Source organism: Eulemur rufifrons, chromosome 7, assembly GCF_041146395.1.
Source record: "Eulemur rufifrons isolate Redbay chromosome 7, OSU_ERuf_1, whole genome shotgun sequence".
NCBI classification, from domain to species: domain Eukaryota; kingdom Metazoa; phylum Chordata; class Mammalia; order Primates; family Lemuridae; genus Eulemur; species Eulemur rufifrons.
The window spans coordinates 158,081,106-158,100,967 of NC_090989.1; the positions used below are offsets into that span (position 1 = coordinate 158,081,106).

General features: G+C 43.3%; 2 protein-coding genes across 5 annotated transcripts in view; one reads left to right on the forward strand and one right to left on the reverse strand.

Annotated features, from left to right (window-relative positions):
- On the forward strand, positions 1-17,022 carry IL17RB (interleukin 17 receptor B). Of its 3 annotated transcripts, none has more exons than XM_069475898.1 (11): positions 1-72; positions 2,161-2,185; positions 2,925-3,065; positions 4,604-4,731; positions 5,176-5,302; positions 6,823-6,870; positions 8,421-8,564; positions 8,935-9,008; positions 10,074-10,173; positions 11,631-11,729; positions 16,180-17,022. In XM_069475898.1, exons 1-11 carry the CDS (start codon positions 13-15, stop codon positions 16,740-16,742), a joined length of 1,509 nt encoding a protein of 502 aa, XP_069331999.1. In that variant the 5' UTR covers positions 1-12; the 3' UTR covers positions 16,743-17,022. The 3 variants fall into 3 exon arrangements, with proteins under 3 accessions (XP_069331999.1, XP_069331998.1, XP_069332000.1); XM_069475897.1 differs by having other exon boundaries at positions 8,421-8,563; positions 8,943-9,008; XM_069475899.1 differs by lacking the exon at positions 8,935-9,008 and having other exon boundaries at positions 8,421-8,563.
- The window catches only part of ACTR8 (actin related protein 8), a 16,425-nt gene continuing 12,950 nt past the window's right edge, over positions 16,388-19,862 (reverse strand). Inside the window, exons 13-14 of one of the 2 annotated variants that reach the window (XM_069475894.1) lie at positions 19,381-19,570; positions 16,388-16,453 (exon numbers count right to left, since the gene is read on the reverse strand). In XM_069475894.1, coding sequence (XP_069331995.1) covers positions 19,427-19,570 — 144 coding nt within the window. In that variant the 3' untranslated portion in view covers positions 16,388-16,453; positions 19,381-19,426. Of the gene's footprint in view, positions 16,454-17,848; positions 19,571-19,862 lie in introns of those variants that run through there. The other variant, XM_069475895.1, reaches the window with a different exon arrangement.

A 19,862-nucleotide genomic window follows, 5' to 3' on the forward strand; every position in this document is an offset into this window, starting at 1 on the left:
GCTGCCCTGGCGATGTCGCTCGTGCTGTTGAGCTTGGCCGCGCTGTGCAGGAGCGCTGTGCCGCGAGAGCCGGTAAGCCCCCGCCCGCACCCTTCCCCTGTTTCGGTCCCTCGAGCCCGGATCCTGACGGTGTCCCGACCCGCCAGCCCGCGCTTCTCCGAAAGCGTGGACCGCCAGCTGGAGAGGGTATGTCTGCACCCTGTGGCGCAGCCCCGCTGAGCCTCAGAGCTCCCTCAGTCCAGCTGTCCCCAGCCTGGTGGGCATCCGGCGTCAGGCTACTTGAGTCGGGGCGCGGGAATCAGACCTAATCTCCTGAAATGCCACCCCGCACTCTTGATCCTGTCATTTATGCTCACCAAACCTCCGTGCCCTCCTCGGAAAAACGAAGGGCAGTACCTAACTCACCACGGTCTCTTAAGGAATTGAGGGTCTGCAACACAACAGCAAAGAGCCTGGCGCATACTAGATGCTCATTGTTGAGGGGTCTGCCCACCTGTTGGGGCACAAGAACTGCTCTCCATTAGCACCCGCCTTTTTTTGTCATGTTGTCTGCCTTGCTCATTCATGCAGGCAAGTTGCCTTTCTTCCCCGGCGCCTTGAATGATTGAGGGAATCTTCTGGTCACTGAGGAGGAAAAAGCTCATCCCCAAAATAGCATTCGTGATTATATCCCTGCCCTCTGCATATAGTATAACAGCATGGTGGTGACTTGCTGATGGTTAGGGAAAGAAAAATCCCATTCATTGTTTCCTGCTGTCCTCAGCGCCTATCCTTGCCCTCTGTCTCAAGTTCCAGGCACCCTTGGCTGTTTCCACCCAAGGAAGAAGAATTCATCCCTTTGCTGTAACCGCGCTGTAAGGCCAGCAGTTTGAACTCTGTAACGTTTAGACTGTTGCTTGGCTCCGTCCTAAAACTTGCCTCACCAGCCCTTTGACAAGAACTCAGCTCCTTGAATGGTGGCATGTTTGTTTTTTTTTAAAAGTCTGATTTATCCCTTAGAGTTCATTGTTAAAAAGACAGAGGAGTGATTGATGATTTTGCCCAAACTCAAATTACTCAAACATCAGAAGTCCTGCCTTCCGTTTTACAAGGTGTTTGGAAATGTGGACACATAAAGGGATCAGAGTCCAGAGCTGGTGGACTTATCACTTGGAGTCTTGTCATTGGAACTTGCTGCTGCCTGAAAGTTAAATTTTTTAGGTTCAGTATTTTACTCCAAAACCAAAATACAAATTATTTTTTCTTATGGAAAGACATGAGCAGTTAACTTCAAAGGGTTTAGTACCAAATTTTCTTGCACACTGATAATCCAGATTTATTTTTTTTAAAGTTCTAAAAAGATAACATGATGAAACCAAAGTTGCTTATGGTTTTCTAAATAATAGCATAGGTGAGTCTTTTTGTATTAGCAAGGGGAATATTTTGGCCTAGCACAGTGGTTCACACCTGTAATTCCAGCATTTTGGGAGGCTGAAGAGGGAGGATTGCTTGAAGCCAGGGGTTCAAGACCAGCCTGGCCAACATAGTGAGACCTTGTCTCTACAACAGATTTAAAAATTAGCCAGTTGTGGTGGTGCATGCCTGTAGTCCCAGCTACTAGGGAAGCTGACGCAGAAGGATCGCTTGAGCCCATGACTTCGAGGTTACAGCGAGCTATGATTGTACCACTGCACTCTAGCCTGGGTGACAGAGTGAGACCCCGTCTCTAAAAAAACAGAAGGGGAATGTTTTAAAGAACCTGGGGAAGGTATCATGGACTGCATTCATAGCTTCCTTCCTTTCATCTTCTTAGCATAGCTACTCCTTAATCTGGGGAAACTCACTCACTCAATCACTCCAGACCATTCTGATAACCTATAAACATTGAGTGTGAAGGAGCTTCATCATGGTCCACTCCCCCTGCTTGTGGCAGGGAAGGCTGACACCCAGAGACAGGTGGAGACCCACCCCTGGCTTGAGGATCAGGTACACTGATGGTGAATCCACGGGCCATCATAGGCTACAATGAAGCTATGATGTGGAACCAGTTCATCTTTTCTTTGAAATTTGGTCACTTGTTTATGCATTTAAGGGACAAGATGGTATGTTGTCTAATTCAGCAGAGGAAGGCTTGTGGTTTGCTGGCTTCCACATGACATTTGGTCTCTTTCTCTCCCACAGACTGTTCAGTGTGGCTCTGAAAACGGTAGGTGCATTAGGGAATGGGTACTGTGGGCTTTGCCTTGGAAGCATAGTTGTAATTTTAAGGGGGCCTGTATATTTAGGACATCAGAGAGCAGACACAGGGTGAACCATTGCTTTGTTAGCTGATGCAGATGAAGTCTCTATTCTGGGAGAATAAAGAGGTGTTTCAGATGAGTCGGCACAGCAGGGTAGGACTTGCCATGCAAGGTGGAAAGTGATGCCTGCCACTCTACAGAGAGAGATCACTTACAGTTGGGACCAGAAAGCAAATGTTTCATATAAGAGTGGGTGTTTGAGATGGTAGCATTTGAAGAATGGGTGGGCTTCTGCCATGTGGGTAAGGAGGGTGAGCTGGAGAAGAGATGGCACCAGCAAAGGCAAGGAGGTGGGAATGTGGGGGTTGTGTGGACCAGCTGGCTGGAGTCCAGGGCTGAGGTACAGAGCAAGCAGCACTGACCCTAATAAACATGTTAAATACACTATATATGTGTGTACTTACATACACAGGTATCTAGAGTGGTCCCAAGTGCTCTGTAGGTTGGCACCAGGAGATTGAGAGTATTTCTCTTAGGTCAACATCACCTCGACTATAAAACAGCCAGCACCAAAAAACATTTGGCCTACCTTAGCAGGAAGTGATGCATTGTGAATGGGGGTGGACCAGGGTGGGTCACTGAAAGGAGATGGCATCAGATGGGGCTGGGAAAAGGAGTGTCACGGGAAGTCTTGCCTTTTCCCAGGGCCATCTCGAGAGTGGGAGATCCAACATATTCTGACCCCAGGTGACTTGAGGGATCTCCAAGTGGAACCTGTTAAAACCAGTGTTGCAACAAAGGACTATTCAATTTTGATGAATATAAGCTGGATACTCCGCGCAGATGGTAAGTTTGCCCGAGTCAAATATAAGGCCTAAAGTGTCTACTAAACCAGAAAAGTGTAGACTATATGACCCATTAATTCTATTCCTAAGCATTCCCAACAGAAATAAATACATGCACCAAAAGCCACGTCTGAGGCTATTCATAGCAGCACTATTCATAACAGCCCCAAATTGGAAAGGACTCAAAGGCCCAACAGCAGAATGGAATCATCAAAGGATTCCATTATGGCAGTGAGAGTGAATGCTCTGTAACTACACACAATATGCATGAATGTCACAAACGTAAGAAGCCAGATTCAAAAGAGTTCGTACATTTATATCTGTATGCACGCCTACAGTCATACATGCCATGATTCCCTTTACAGAAAGTGCTGTAAAACTAATCTAGTGGTTAAGAAGTCAAGGTAATGGTTACTCTTGGGGTGGGCATGACAAAGGAAGCACAAGGGATGCTCCTGGGGTGTTTCTTGACCTGCGTACTGGTCACGTTAGTGTGCAAATGCAAATGGTACACTTACTTACGATCTGTGTGCTTTATGTATGTTATACTTCGTGGAAGAAGATAGGGTAAGGCAGAGATGATTCCCTCTAGTTTAGGAAAAGCACTGGCTTAGGTAGGTGACTTCTCCACTTCCTAAATGACATCACAAAACTCTTGGCATTTCCCCAAGATTACACTCCAAGGCAAGGCGAGTTCCTTTGATGAGCTAATCCTGGGATCCTAATGCCATTTGTGGTTTGCATCTGCTAAATTCAGGTAAAGTCTATCCATTCAAGAATCCATGAGTGCCAGGCACACAGAGATGAGTTGGCTGCGGTCTCCACCCAGCAGGGCTTTCAGGGGAGTGGGGGAGGCAGACACAGGCACAGTGTCAGGGGAATCCCAGAAGGGAGCTGTGCTCCATCTGAGTGGGATGGGGCAGGGAGGCCCAGGATAGGGGCCCTGGTGAGACTACATTAAGTGAGATGAGGCAGTAAGGCTTTGGCCCCTTACCTGGCACAGAGTGAGCTCTTTTTGGCTATTGTCATAGGCTATGGTGCATGAGTTAGATGGAGTTTAAAGAAGTAAGACTTGGAGGAAGAGAATGGGAAGAAAGGGCCCTCCAGAGAGAAGAATCAACAAGGACAAGGGTGCAGTCAGATCAGGCATGGTGTGGTGATGACTTCCTCGGAGGGTTTTTGTGGGTTCTCTGAGGCAGGCCTGTTCTTCTTAAGAGACCCAGAAAAATACAGAGTTACAGGCACCTTTGTAGGCATCCTACAAAACCCAGGCTGACCTCTGAGAAGAAAGAAGCTTGGCCTTTGGTCTTTGAATTCACATCTGCTGCTGCTGAGCTTTGTAAGCTTAAGCAAAGCTCCCTGCAACTCGCCACGCCTCACTCACTCAATCTGTAAACTGGGCAGAACTGTTCCTACCTTTTAGTGCTGTTGTGAATAGGAGCTGAGGTGTAAAGAAAGCATGCTAGCAAAATATCAAGCATCACATCAGCCACACAGTAAGTGCTAAATAAACAACTGCCCTCTTGCCTATCTCGCCAGCCAGCATCCGCTTGTTGAATGCCACCAAGATCTGCGTGACGGGCAAAGGCAAATTCCAGTCCTACAGCTGTGTGAGGTGCAATTACACAAAGGCCTTCGAGAGTCAGACCAGACCCTCTGGTGGCAAAGTAAGCACTTTTAGGCACTTGGCTAACTGTGGCAGGCTGGGCCCTTTGGGGAACATGGACGGCATGCTGCACACACAGGCTGGTGAGCAGCTACGACTCAGCTCAGACCCTGGAGCAGGATGCCTGGGTTCAAATCTCATTTCTGGCAGCTTCTCTACTCTGTCCCCTGGGCAAGTCAGCATCTCCTAGGCCTCAATTTCCCTATCGGCAAAGCGAGGGGAGCTGGATAAATTATATCCTGACTGTAAAATTTTACACTTCTCTGATTCTGTGACTTAGACTGGCAAACTAGGTGGTGCCCACTCCCTAAGCAGACACTGGCTACAGACATATGTTTTAGCAGAGTAAGGAATGAGATTATAATGAAAAAGGCAACACATAGAGGTAGTGTTTTTGCATTGCACGGTGTTTTGGGAACTCAGGGTTCCTTGCTTTGCCTTTCAGTGGACGTTTTCCTACGTAGGCTTTCCTGTGGAGCCAAACACACGCTATTTCATTGGGGCCCATAATATCCCCAATGCAAATATGAATGAAGATGGCCCTTCCTTGTCTGTGAATTTCACCTCACCAGGTAAACTTCCTCACTCTTCTGTTGTTCTGTCTTGTCTTGCCTGCTTTGGGGTGTGTGGTTTGGAGCAGAAAGCCTGGGGAACCCTGGATAAGGCCTTTGGCCTGGCCAAGTGTTTCCTCACCTATAATATGGACATAGTATGACCACACCTCACTCACAGAGCAGAGAGGATTAGGTCAGTTGAAATGTAGGAAAAAGCCCCTTCCTGTGTGTCAGGCATGGTGCTACGTACTTGACATGTGACATTTCACTTAAGCCTCCCAACAACCCCAAGGTTGGGGCAGCCCCATTTTACAGATGAAGAAATTGAGAGGTTAAGTAACTCGCCCTGTGTTATACACACAGTAAAACTGAAGCTGACATTCAGACTCTGGTCTTTCTTGACCAATGCACTTTAGCTGCTTTTTATGTGATTGATCCAAAACAACTGTTCGTTCCAGTCTCGGCTTTCTGGTGGGCTGCGTGTGGCCAGGCCTCTGAGGATCTGCAGACTCCAGCGGGCTTGCCCCTGGGCTGTCTGAGAGGCAGGGTGGTACTGAGTGCAATGCCAGGCTGTGGTGGGGAACAGGCAGGTTCATGTGTATGAAGGGCCCATCTGGGCTGGGTCACCTGCTCTGTGCCCCAGTGCTGTCGTCTGTCTCGGGGGAGGCGTCAAAGCCAAATGGGGTTATTTCCAATTTGTCATTGGCCTCTGAGATTGTGGTCCAGGGTGTTTTTGGTGCCGTACCATTTACTACTACACAGCAGTTTCCAGCTTTCTTGATAAGACCAAACCTCATTTTGTTTTCAAATAAACTTTTTTTATTTTGGACTAATTTACATTTATAGAAAAGTTGCAAAGATAATAAAAAGAGTTTCCATATACCTCTCACCCAGATTCTCCCATTAACATCTATCACCATAGTACATTTGTCGAAACTAAGAAACCAACATTAATACATTTCTATTAGCTAAACTCCAGACTTTATTTGGATTTCACCTGCTTTTTCATTAATGTCCTCTTTCTGTTCCATTACTTTTAGTTCCTTGTGTCTCCTCAGTCTCCTCTGGGGCGTGGCATCCACGTGACATCACTGCTGAGGTCACCTTGGTTAAGGTGGTGCCTGCCAGGCTTCTCGTGTAAATCCATTCTAGGTAGATTTCTCAACTCTAGGTTTTGGAAACAAGTCACTAAATCTACCCCACTCTAGGGTGGGGGTCGGGGGTTGATTAAGTTTTATGTTCTGGAAGGGGCAGTATCTACATATACTACCAAATGTTTCTAAAGAGTCTTCTCTTGGGGATCATAGATACTGTTTTGATAAAGGCTGTATTTAAATTAGACTCTGGTTATCACATCATGGGGAGATGATCTTTGGTTTAACAGTAAAATGTTAGTGTCGCATTTAAATTTGCCATCTTGTATCTGTACTGTTTTGGCAATTCGTTATAGGTGTGGTATGCCTGTGTGTGTGTACTTGTTGGCAAGAGGGTAGAATAGAGATACCTTTTTTAAAATGTAAAAACTTTCAAATTTCCAGGCTGCCTAGACCACACAATGAAATATAAAAAGAAGTGCATTGAGGCAGGTAAGTAAATACAGCATTTGCTTTTGTTATTTGAAGAAACTGGTAACTTGAGCCAGCACAGCTCTCTCCATCTTTTTACAAATGAAGAAATGGAGGCCTCTAGGGTGGGGGGTTATGTATCCAAGTTGCTCAGACAGTGAAGGCAAAAGCACCCAGGGCTCCTAATCCCTCCCCAGCACTTTGCCCACTGAGTTGAGCAGCCTGTCCAGGGGATAGGCTCTTAGTAGGTTCATGCAGCAGAGCAACAATGTAGTTACACAAAACCGTCCCCATCCCCTTGGCTAACATTTTAGCCCAAATTACACTTAGGGTGGTGGCAGCTGAAGGCCCTTCCTGATGGCTTGGAGTCCTATAAGTGCTTTCACCTACCCAGACACCAGCACTGCCAACCTGTGGCCATGGGGACTCTGAGAACCTTCTGCTTGGATTCACAAACATTCAAGTGGGAGTGATAGCTAAAGGAATGACCTAGAAGCATGCCCTTATCCTGTGTCCTCAAATGGGATCACCTTTCACATGCTTTAGAACCCAACCCCTCCCCCTTTAAGTTTGAAATAAGTGCCTTTAGAATAATCAGTCACTAATGCCCGATTTCCAAGGGTTTGTGTAAATTTCTGGGTAATTTAATGTTGGGATGCTATATAAGAGTTGTGGCATTTGGGGGGATTGGTTCCAAACTTCTAGGCACTCTTCACCCAACAAGGCCTCCCTGTGTACCCTGTCAGACTGAGCTGCATGTGCTGTCCTGGTGAGAAGGCAGATTTGGAGCACTGAGCTTCCTTTCTCACCTCCCCGGAGAGTGATCTGCAGGAGTGTGAAAACTGGGGTGTGAGGAGGTCAGGGGACCTTGAACTCCTAAAGATGGTTCTGAGGCAGGGCCTGAAATGGTCTCCTAGGTGGGGAAGATAATTCATGCTATTATATGTCATGTTCCTGGAAATCAATCTAGTCCTTATTTGCAAGTCACATCAATGACTTTTTCTGACAGAGTCGATCTGTCAGGGTATCCTCCAAGCTTTGAGCCATTTCCTTCTTGCTTCGCATCCAGTAAAACTTGCAGAATTGTCTGATTGATGAGGTTCCTGGAACACAGAATATTCTAGTGGTCGTAGTCCTGATCCTGAATTTACTTGCTCTGTAATCTTAGGCATGTCTCCTAACCTGTGGCTCCTTCTCCCCATCCTGGGAAGGAGAAAATACTGACATCCCTCCCCATCCCCCAACCCTCCCACTCCAGCCCTTATCCCAAAAGCAGAGGTTAAGAACATAAGTGAGAAGGAGAACCCAGTCAATCAGAGCCTCCTACCACCCTCAGCCCAGGGAAGCTATTTTCAGCAGAGCAGCGATGTGGGATCCCTATACTTTTCTTGGGCAGCAGATACTCTGGGACTCTGGGAGCAATGATAAAAAAGTTCGCCGTGTAGTGGAGTCCCTGTCTCTTAGATGTGTGCCTGAGAACTTAGACTAGTTTTTGTAAAGCCCTTTGGGGAATTTTCATGAGGCAGCAGGTAGCAGTTTCATCCACCACGTGATTCTCTCTCAACTCACAGGAAGTCTGTGGGATCCAAACATCACCGCTTGTAAGAAGAATGAGAAGACAGTAGAAGTGAATTTTACAGCCAGTCCCCTTGGAAATAGATACATGGCTCTTATCCTGAATAACACCGTCATTGGGTTTTCTAACGTGCTGGAGGTACTCTTTCCCTTCATTCCCTTAACGTCACCCCCATCGTCAACCTCCAGCTTTCCTTCGCTTGTTGATGGAAAATGAGGACACTTTAGGATTCCTGAGCAGCCTCTCTTCGGAGAGAGCACCCGACTGTCTATTGTCCAAATGTGCTGGGCCATTTTGGTTAATTCAACAAATAAAAACAAGTCTCTGTGGGTATCCTGGGATATGTCACTATGAATCTAACACCAAAAAAAGGAGTTTCAGAAGTATGAAATGAATCCTTGTTCAAACATAGTCTAACGAACTGAAAGTCAGTTTGAAAAGCAAGGCTCCTTCACTGGTGGTCTTTGATCTGCTCACTCGTGACTCAATTCTTGACTGTCTCACTTATCTGCACCAGAACAAACTATCGCGAACTTCTGTAGTGATTCCGGTGACTGGGGAGAGCGAAGGTGCTGTGGTTCAGGTAAAGTTTAACAGGTGCTTTAGGGAGGGGAGGGATACTAGAAGACTGACTGTTCCCCCATAATTGCTTTTGATGAGTGCTTTTAAGGATGAGTTCATTCTCTCCTCCCAAACACACTTCTGCCAGCAGACCCGAGTTCAGTGAGGTTAACAGAGGCTCCTCCTCTGCAGTCCCCACGGTGCTGGGGCCAGGAAGGTGACCTTGCAGTCGTGGTCCTTTGGCTTGTATTAGTGGCTGCTGACTTTCCAAAGGGATTTTATTTCTGTTTCTGTCACAGACACTCAGGGATAGGAGTACCATTTTACTTCCCCAAGCATCAGCTTTAACAGCAAAATGAAGTTGTAAAGGATTGGAAATCGGAAGGTCTGGGTTCCACATGAGTGTATGAACTTTGGAGAGCGACTGCCTGTCCTCTCAGGGCCTCCGCTGACCAAGGGAGAAAATAGGAAGTTGGACCCGTAGATGCCCTCAGGTCTCGAACTCTGAGTTTATAAAGTGGGGACATGGAGGGTCCGTTGGGACACAACCACACCCAAGAGAATAAGGAGCTTTTGTTCCTCATTCTCTGGAACAAGAAATGCCCTGACATGCTGGCAGGGGCAAGCACATTACGACTACACCCCTTTTCCGGGGAACCATAGAATTTCCTAATAACAGGGAACCTGCCTGTTGTAAAGCACCGACTGAAGTCATTAAGAGCACTACTGCTCTCTTTTTCTAGAGGAAATATTGTGTGCCAAGATGTGACCTAGCCCTTTCAGATAAGGAACCCAGAGCATGTTAGTTACATGTACAGAGTTTACGTTCAGAACCTGGGGGTCTTAGGTGTTTCTTGGGTCACTGGTTTACGTTCAGAACCTGGGGGTCTTAGGTGTTTCTTGGGTCACTGGTTTGGATTTTAGGGCTTTGTTATAGATGTGTGACCAAGGAAAAAATGCTCCTGACAATGCTAGATGTAGGGCTGAAACCAGAAAAAAGGGAAGAGAAGGTTTGGTGAAGTAGGAATAATGTTGAGATTTTGCTCTGAAGCATATTGTGAACTTTCTGTCTCTCATTTTTTCTCAGTTGATTCCATATTTCTCTACTTGCGGCAACGACTGCATCCGACACAAAGGAACTGTTGTGCTTTGCCCACAAACAGGTGTTCCCTTCCCTCTGGATACGAGTAAGTGCCCAGTTGTTTACATAGGATGATCCAAACCCTTCAGGACATGAAGGGCCCAATTATCACTGCCCCCCACTCAATACGTGGCAGGGCATGTGCACATGGGGAGTGAGGGGTCCCTGCCTATGTATGCTGAACCGCGGTGCGGAGACAGCCACCAATGCTGTCCCAGAGAGCCTACAACGGAGTAAGAACAAAGGCTTTATTTGTAAAACCACTCACGACCCTTACAAAGCAGGATACACCGAAGAAAGGAAAAAAAACAGTGTAAAATGGATGTTCTGAGTGTCACAGGGATCTGCTGGAAAAGGTCAATGGCCCAAATGGCTGGGTGCACAGGGAATACACATTTCACTACATTTGGATTCTCTCACCAGTCTCAGCAGCCCAGGCTGAGCTGTTACTGTGGCGTGATGCGGTCACACAGCCAACATTTGAATAAACAAATTAGGAATGCTGGCACCAAAGACACACCTCACTGGTGCCTGAGAGCAACATGTTCTGGAAAATGTCTCTCTAGATTTAGAGAAGTGTCAGTTAGTTCTTTCATTTTAGATGGACAAATAAAATGTTGCCAGGACTAGCACAGGGATGGGGTCAAAAGACAGAAGGTGTCATTCTTAGAATCTCAGCCAAATGAAGTGAAGACAACCCAGGTGCCTAACAATCCCGACGTCTGTGTGGGCACAGGGCCTCAAGGATGCCTCAGCACTTCGTGCCTGAATTTACCTGAGCCTTGAGGTTCCTGTGAGGCAGCGGCATTATCCCCCACATATATCAGTCTAACAAAACAGCCTTTAAAAATGCCATCTAGACTGGGCGAGGTGGCTCACACCAGTAATCCTAGCACTTTGGGAGGCCAAGGTGGGAGGCCAGGGGTTTGAGACCAACCTGAGCAAGAGCAAGACCCTGTCTCTACAAAAAAATAGAAAAGTTAGTTGAGCATGGTGGTGTACACCTGTAGTCCCAGCCACCTGAAAGGCTAAGGCAGAAGGATCACTTGAGCCCAGGACTTTGAGGTTGCAGTGAGCTACGATGATGCCACTGCACTCTAGCCCAGGAGATAGAGCAAGACCCTGTCTCAAAGAAAAAAAAAAAGCCATCCATACATACTATGTATGTAAGTAACTACACCCAGAATCCCAGAACAACACTGATCACTCAAAGAACAAAAAACCAAATGCGAACTCTGGTTACTACAGTGAAAATCCCCATGCAGGTAAGGAGTGAGAAGCCAAAGAGCTTGTAGGAGACTGTTCTTAACCTCCTGGGTCCCACATCCCTTTTGAGAATCTAATGGAAAAACAGAGATTAGCAGACTCCCCAAAGACCTTCTGACCCTTGGTTTTAAAGGGATCTAAACTCTACAAAGCATAGAGTACAAAACATCTTAGTTTTCAATAGGAGATAAATGTGGTTTTGTTTTGCCAAAGGTGAATGAGCTTTGTTTTCTCCAGACAGCAGCATGTTAGCAGGCTGGCTGCCTCTCCTCCTCCCGTCTCTGCTGGTGGTCACGTGGGTGCTAGTGGCTGGGATCTATCTAATGTGGAGGCATGGTAAGCTTTGTAATTTTTTAAAAATATCCTAATGAGGAAATAACATTAAAAAACATTTTTTTCTTGTTGCCAAGCCACCGGTAGCAGATAAATTTTTTTAAAGGAGGTTCCTCTAGAGGCACTCACGTGTTGGCATGTCCCAGAGTTAGACAGCATTTATTTAATGCCTTTCAGTGTTCCTATAGACTGCCAGGAGAATGACTGGATTACAGCTGCCAGGTTAAAGCACAGTCAGGACTTCCAGACCTGGTGACTATCACCTGTTTTATTTTTACCATTGAGGTAACTGTAAGTGCTGAAATGGGCAAAAGAGGAATGGTAACAAATTGCACTCTACTTCTGATAGGTACTCTATGCTAGTTCCTAATCTTTAAAAATAGCTTTTCTGAGGTGTAAGAAAAACATTCTTGGATTCATATACAGTTAACCCTTGAACAGCACGGGTTTGAACCACATGGGTCCACTTATATGTCAATTTTTTTCAGTAAATATATTAATATTACAAAGTTTTGGAGAGTTGCAACAATTTGAAATAGACAAACTGCATAGCCTGTAAATATTGAAAAAAATTTAAAAAGGTTAGGTATGTCATGAATGCATAAAATATATGTAGATATTAATCTATTTTATCATTCACTACCATAAAATACACATAAATCTATAAAAAGCAAAAATTTATCAAAATTTATATACACACAGACTGTACATGGCACCATTCATAGTTGAGAGAAATGTAAACGAAGATGCAGTATCACCTGCATAAAATTAACTGCAGTACACACTGTTCTACTGTAATAATTTCATAGCCACCTCCTGTTGCTATTGCAGTGAGCTCAAGTGTGTGTCGGCTTAAAATACCATGTGATGCTAATCATCTCCATGTGAGCAGTTCATCTGTCCAGCAAATTGCACATCACAGTAAAAAGTGTGATCTCCAGTGGTTCTTGCATATTTTTCATGTTTAGTGTAAACCTTGAATAACACCCTGGGACCCATACCAAGTGCCACTAGTGATTCTAGAAGTGCTGCCAAGAAGCAGAGAAAAGTCATGACATTACAAGAAAAAGGTGAAATGCTTGATATGTATCGTAGATTAAGGCCTGCACTGCAGTTGCCCACCATTTCAAGATAATGAATCCAGCATAAATAAGGACCATTGTTTTAAAAAAAAAGGAAAGAAAAAGAAATTAGTCAAGCTGTGGTGCCAGCAGGTGTGAAAATCTTGTACTTTTTGTGAAATATCTTCTTATCAGGTATTGAAAATGCAGCTTTTAGGTGGGTGCAAAATTGCTATAAGAAAGGCCTACCTATAGATTCTAATATGATTTGAGAAAAAGCAAAGTCATTATAAGACAACTTAAGGCAAAAGGAAGGTGAAGGTTCTAAAGTTGGAGAATTTCATTCCAGCAAAGGATGTTTGATAATTTTAGAAAGAAGTTTGGATCAAAAAAATGTCAAGATAAGGCTGGGCGCGATGGCTCACGCCTGTAACCCTAGCACTCTGGGAGGCGGAGGCAGGAGGATCGTTTGAGCTCAGGAATTCAAGACCAGCCTGAGCAGAGCGAGACCCCGTTTCTACTAAAAATAGAAAGAAATTATATGGACAACTAAAAATATATATAGAAAAAATTAGCTGGGCATGGTGGCGCATGCCTGTGGTCCCAGCTACTTGGGAGGCTGAGACAGGAGGATCACTTGAGCCCAGGAGTTTGAGGTTGCTGTGAGCTATGCTGATGGCACGGCACTCTAGCCTGGGCACAGAGACTCTGTCAAAAAAAAAAAAAAAAGTCAAGATAACAGATGCAGCTTCTGCCAACCAAGAGGCAACAGAGAAGTTCCCAGACACCATTAAGAAAAATCACCGAGGAGAAAGGGTATCTTCCTGAACAGGTTTTTAATGCAGACAAAAGTAACCTATTCTGGAAAAAAAAAAAATATGCTACAGAGAACATTTATTAGTAAGGAAGAGAAGTGAGCACCAGGATTTAAGGCAGGAAGGAAGAGACTAACTCTACTATTTTGCACAAATGCAGTCGCAGTCGGGTTTGTGATCAGGACTGCCTTCATCCATAAAGCTGCTAACCCCAAGTCTTGAAGGGAAAAGATAAACACTGACTGTCAGTCTTTTGGTTGTACAAGGCCTGGATGACAGAAACCCTTTTTCTAGGTTGGTTCCATCAGTGCTTTGTCCCTGAAGTCAAGTCAGGAAGTACTTGGCCAGTAAGGGACTGGCTTTTAAAGTTGTTTTGATATTGTAAAATGCCCCTGGCCATGCAGAACCCCAGGAGTTCAATACCAAAGGCATCAAAGTGGTGTACCTGCCTGCAAACAAAGCGTTTCTAATTCAGCCTCTAGATCGGGGGTCCTAAGGACCTTTAAGGCTCATTACACACAGTACTCTATGGAAAGGATTGTCAACACTATGGAAGAGAGCCCGACAGAGGGAACACCATGAAGGTCTGGAGGGATTACACCATTAAAGATGCCACCGTTATTACACTAAAAGCTGTGAAAGTCATCAGGCCAGGAAAAATAAATTTCTGCTGAAGAAAACTCTGTCCAGATGTTATGTATGACTTTATAGGATTTATGACAGAGTGAATTGAGGAAATCATGAAAGGGCTTGTGGATATGGCAAAAAAGGTTGGGGCAGGGAACTGAAGGATTTTAAGATATGGATGTTGGTGAAATTTAAGAGCTAATAGATACCACACCAGAGGAAGTAACAGAAGACGACCTGACGGAGACGAGTGCTTCTGAACCAGTGCCAGACAGTAAGAAAGAAGATGCAGAGAAAACAGTGAGAAAACAAACTGATGTTAGACAGTCTGGCAGAAGGGTTCCAATTATTCAAGACTGCTTTTGACTTTTTTTACAACATGGACCCTTCTGTGATACAGGCACTGAGACCAAAACAAATGGTAGAAGGATTGATACCAGATAGAAACATTTCTAGAGAAACAGAAAAGCAAAAAGCCCAGAAATTATGTGTGATGCATTTCCATAAAGTTCCCCTGAGTGTGCCTACCTTTCCTTCCACCTCCTCCACCTCTTCTGCCTCTGCCACCTGAGACAGCAAAATCAACCCCTCGTCTGCCTCCTCCTATTCAGCCTACTCAACATGAGGAGGATGAAGACCTTTATGATGATCCATTTCCACTTAATAGTAAATATATTTTCTCCTCATGATTTCAATAACATTTTTCTCTAGCTTTATCATAAGAACACAGCATATAATAAATATGATATACAAAGTATGTGTTAATCAACTGTGTATGTTATTGGTAAGTCAACAGTAGGCTGTTTTTTTGGGGAGCCAGAAGTTACTGTGGATTTTCAACTGCATGGGGGAGCAGGTACTCCAGACCCCTGGATTGCTCAAGCATCACCTGTACTCTCTAAGGTCTTTGCCAACTCTGAAACATTAAGTATTTGCATACAGAAGTCAGTATTTATATAGCTACACAGCTAGAGGCAGACTCATTAAAAACTTCCGCTTCTTTTCTCTACATGTAGAAAAGGAAATATAAATGCACTTTCAGTCATTTGTGACAATGTAGATAGAATAAGATTAACTCCAGGTTCTTTCTAAGCTAAGAAAGCTATGTGGCATTTTTACCTCAAAAATACTTATATTTAGGGGATGTTGTTTGACCTGTATTAATTAAAGTAGTTTCATACACAGTTTCTGTTTTATAACACTGTATAGGACAGAATTCTAGGTAAGTTTCAGGGGCTGAAATGGGGTACCACTTAACTTTATGGAACTATAAAGAAACTTCTACCACCTGCAGGTAGAAGATGGTACAAACAATTACTGAGTTAACTCCAAGTGTGGTATCAAGTGCAGAGGTCAGGTGTCCATGTTTACATAGAGCATTAAAAATACTGAATTTATAACTACCCACCTTAAAGTACCTTAAACCTAAACAGTTTCTATGAATTTATTTGAAAAGATAAGGTTTGAATGAAAGGACTGATTTTTACATTTTAACACATTAACTGCCATGTGAGTTGTATTTAAATCATGCTAGTTTTGACCCTGGGTCCTTGTGAAGCACGTGTAACTCACACGTCTCTTCACCCTGGGAGTGGTGTGAACTATTTTTCAAGTTACATATAACTCATGCACAGAAAACAATAAAAAATGACAAATTTTTCATTAAATTAGAAAGGATCATTTTGTTTTAGAAGTTTTTATTCTAGTTTCATAATAAAACACCACGGCCCCAAATATTTTTTTTTGTGGCAGTCAGTGTGTTAAGGATCAGTGTGTTTCAGGTGGTATGTTCAAAAGGAACATCAGGGATGTTTTCCTGTTAGGCAGTAACAAGATGCCTGGTGCTCAGCTGACATTCTCTAGCAAGGGAACAATTGTCAGTGATGCTTTACTGACAGAAGGTTGCTGTTTGTTGTTCACAGATAACAAATGCTTTTCTTCCCTCTACAGAAAGGATCAAGACCACTTCCTTTTCTGCTACCATGTTACTGCCCACCACTAAGGTTCTTGTGGTTTACCCATCTGAAGTATGTTTCCATCACACAGTTTGTTACTTCACTGAATTTCTTCAAAACCATTGCAGAAGTGAGGTCATTCTTGAAAAGTGGCAGAAAAAGAAAATAGCAGAGATGGGTCCAGTGCAGTGGCTTACCACTCAGAAGCAAGCAGCAGATAAAGTAATCTTCCTTCTTTCCAATGACATCAACACCGCGTGTGACAGTACCTGTGGCAAGAGCGAGGGCAGCCTCAGTGAGAACTCTCAAGACCTGTTCCCCCTTGCCTTTAACCTTTTCTGCAGTGATCTAAGAAGCCACACTCATCTGCGCAAATATGTGGTGGTGTACTTTAGAGAGGCTGATACCAAAGGCGATTACAGTGCTCTCAGTGTCTGCCCCCAGTACCACCTCATGAAGGATGCCACCACTTTCTGCTCAGAACTTCTCCATGTCAAGCAGCATGTGTCAGTGGGGAAAAGGTCACAAGCCTGCCACAATGGCTGCTTTTCCTTGTAGCCCACCCATGAGAAGCAAAGGGACCTTGAAGCCTTCCTTCAGGATCATCACAGAAAAAGCATTTGTGATGATCCTAAAGTATACTCTACAGCCTGCAAGTGGTCTACTAGTTAAAACATTTTATGCCAATAAAATTCTTCTTACAAATATTGCCAACTACTGTAGCATTAAGCATTTAAACTAAATTCATAATTATAAAACTAAATCATTATGTCTACAAATCAAAAATAGTTATAATTGAAAACTATGACCATTCTGAAAATGCAACAATAAAGCATCTTCCAACCAAACATCCAGTCTTGGTAGTACATGCATTGCATTGCAGGTAGTACTGTTTAGCTTTGTAATAGTCCAAGTTTAATTAATGAATACTAAATTTAAGAAGCCCTCACTAATTCACTCAGCAGCTTAAGTGAAAAATCTATTACGTGTAAAAATCTTTATTTTTAAGATAACAAAAGTAGGGAATTAACAAGCTGAACCCATCTTTACTGACCAGATGATCTAGTATATGTGTAACTACTTATATTATCTGATATTTACATAAGACCTTCCCTCTCCAAACTAGATTCATGTCCTGTCTCTTGTACAGGTGACTTTTAACATGAACACCAAAATATATTACCTGTAAACCTACTATCTACTTTTGCCCAAAGTTACCTATTAATTCTCAGAGTTGTCAGAGTTTCTTGGTTATTATATAATTTTTCATGTTCAAAATATAAATAATTCTTAAGTTGAAAGTTAGCCCTCTTGAAGTAATCTTTTATAAATGAGTTACTATAATGGTTTACTTAAATAAAAAACAGAAACTACCACAGAATTACAGAACATAGAGATATATGGTATTTTAAAAAAGTCTTCCCAATTTTTAATTTTTCTAAAAGGATCTTTTTCTTAATGCAGAGGGTACATTATATTAATATTATTAGCATATATCTCTTTCTGGGAATGTTTATTTCACAGTACAATACTGCATCTGTTCTGGAATGTGGATCAGTTTCAGATGGATGACTGTTAAAATAAAAACCAAAACATACATAAAGTGCAAACTCAGCATGTCCAGTTTCACAAGCAGATACTTAGTAACGGGTAAGGCATTACTGAATGTGGTAAAACTCAATTATTTGTTATAATCAGTTTTCACAGCACTTATAAGTGCTGATAACAGAAGATGGATATGGCTTAGGTCAAAACTTCAACCAGAAACCAACTTCCTTTGAATCAACATCTACCGGTTGTAAGAGCAATATGCTGTTAGGTGAAAAACTATTATAAACAGAAATACATTACTATGCTTTTGAAAATAGGTAGCCAACATTAAATTGTGTTGAAATAGCCCAGGACTATAAATAAAAATCAATAATCTATAAATTTATTTCATTAAAAAATAAGTAAAAACATACAATTTTCAAATTGAAGCCACACATCCCAAATAGTATTAGCAAGTTAAAATTATTTTGTTAAACTGGTGGACTCTCCCTTGTTTCTGACCTACTCAGCAGCTATAGATAGTACTCCTATTCACGCAAAATGCTCCAGTGCCAGCATTTCTCCACATCCAAAGACTTTTTCCTATATTCCATTCTTACTTCCATCTCTTCTCTGTCCCTGCTCTTGTCTTTGCCCCAGTCTCGATAAGCGGGATGGTGGATGCAGATGCCTGGCAGCAAGTGGCAGGAATCAGCATCCCCTGGTCCTCCCAGGTCTCTGAGCTCCTGGGCTGTGCTCACTGACTGGCTCCTCTCTCTGGATAATGAATGGCTCACCAGGGCCTGGGCACCAGCGGTAGCAGCTACCTGTACTACATTTTGATCGGGATGCTTACAGTTGAAGGTCAGCTGATCTTACTGAACATAATCAATTCCAAAAGCTCTCATCTGGTTCTTCAGGCAAAGAAAAACTGAGGGCCTGATGATTAGGTCAGTAGTAATTACAGCAGTCACCTTGTTTATCTGTACAACACAAGCTAACAACTCTAAATGATACCTACATCATTTCTATTTGGCTTTAGGAAGGAAACGAGATTTTCAGCTTTTGTTCTGTTTGGGCCAAATAATTGGGGTTTTTTTCCCCGAAACTCACCCAGTCAGCCCAACCTTAAATCTTTACCTCTAGAAATCTAGACTTGAGTGGGTCCCATTCTTTTTTGTAACCCAACAGAAAAACAAAAGCCCCCAAACTTTTCTTTTTCCTATTTGGGATTCCAAGAGGACACATGAGTCACATCATAGGTGCATGTAACTCAGACAACTTTAGATTCTAACTGCTATAAAAGAGGGAAGATGGCATTACCAGAGAGCTCTCACAAGTCAGAGGCTACCCCTTGTGGCTGCATGAGCCTGCCTGCTGATGACACTCAGAGGTCAACTTAAATGAAGGGCTCCACCGTGTGAGAACATTCAACACCAACATTTTACATTACTGGGGAGTTCATGAGACCCTGAGAAAGGGGCAATAGAGTTTATAACTGAAAAGTTCATATTTATTCCCAAATGTCTTGACTACAAAAGCAGCTTATAATTTCAAACCAATGTCATGCCCTTCACATGAATTTGAAATTCATTTATTTTCCATGAAACTTAAGCATCTAGATCAACGAATTAAAATACATATACTCTGTAAGAGTCTTTTATACCAAGAGGCTTGTTTCTGGTCTTCAACAGTGACTTTTCCTCCCCATTTCACCATACAAAAGCAGCCCGCTCTCGTAACATGCGGACACCAAAGCGCTGCCACTCTCGCTGATAAATCCACAGTTCCTGTGTTGTATCCAAACAAGCCAACACTGCCCCTCCTTTCCATGCAATCAGCCTGGGATCCATGTCCTAGAAAGGTGATAAAGGTATTTCAGCCTAAGCAGACAAGACATATATTATACTTAATCATGTACTTGAATTTGAATGCTGGAAAACCCCTGCTGAGCCAATACCTAACAGGCCAAGTTTTCAAACTGCATTAAAGATAGCAGGACCCATAGCTACAGACATCCTTGTGTTTCAACTGACAAGAAAACTTTTAAATTTTATTACTGCAGATGCTACTATTCACTACTATTCCACAAATAGTCAAGGTCTTGTAGGCAGGAACATATGTAAAGAAGTAACTTATTTTAAAGTT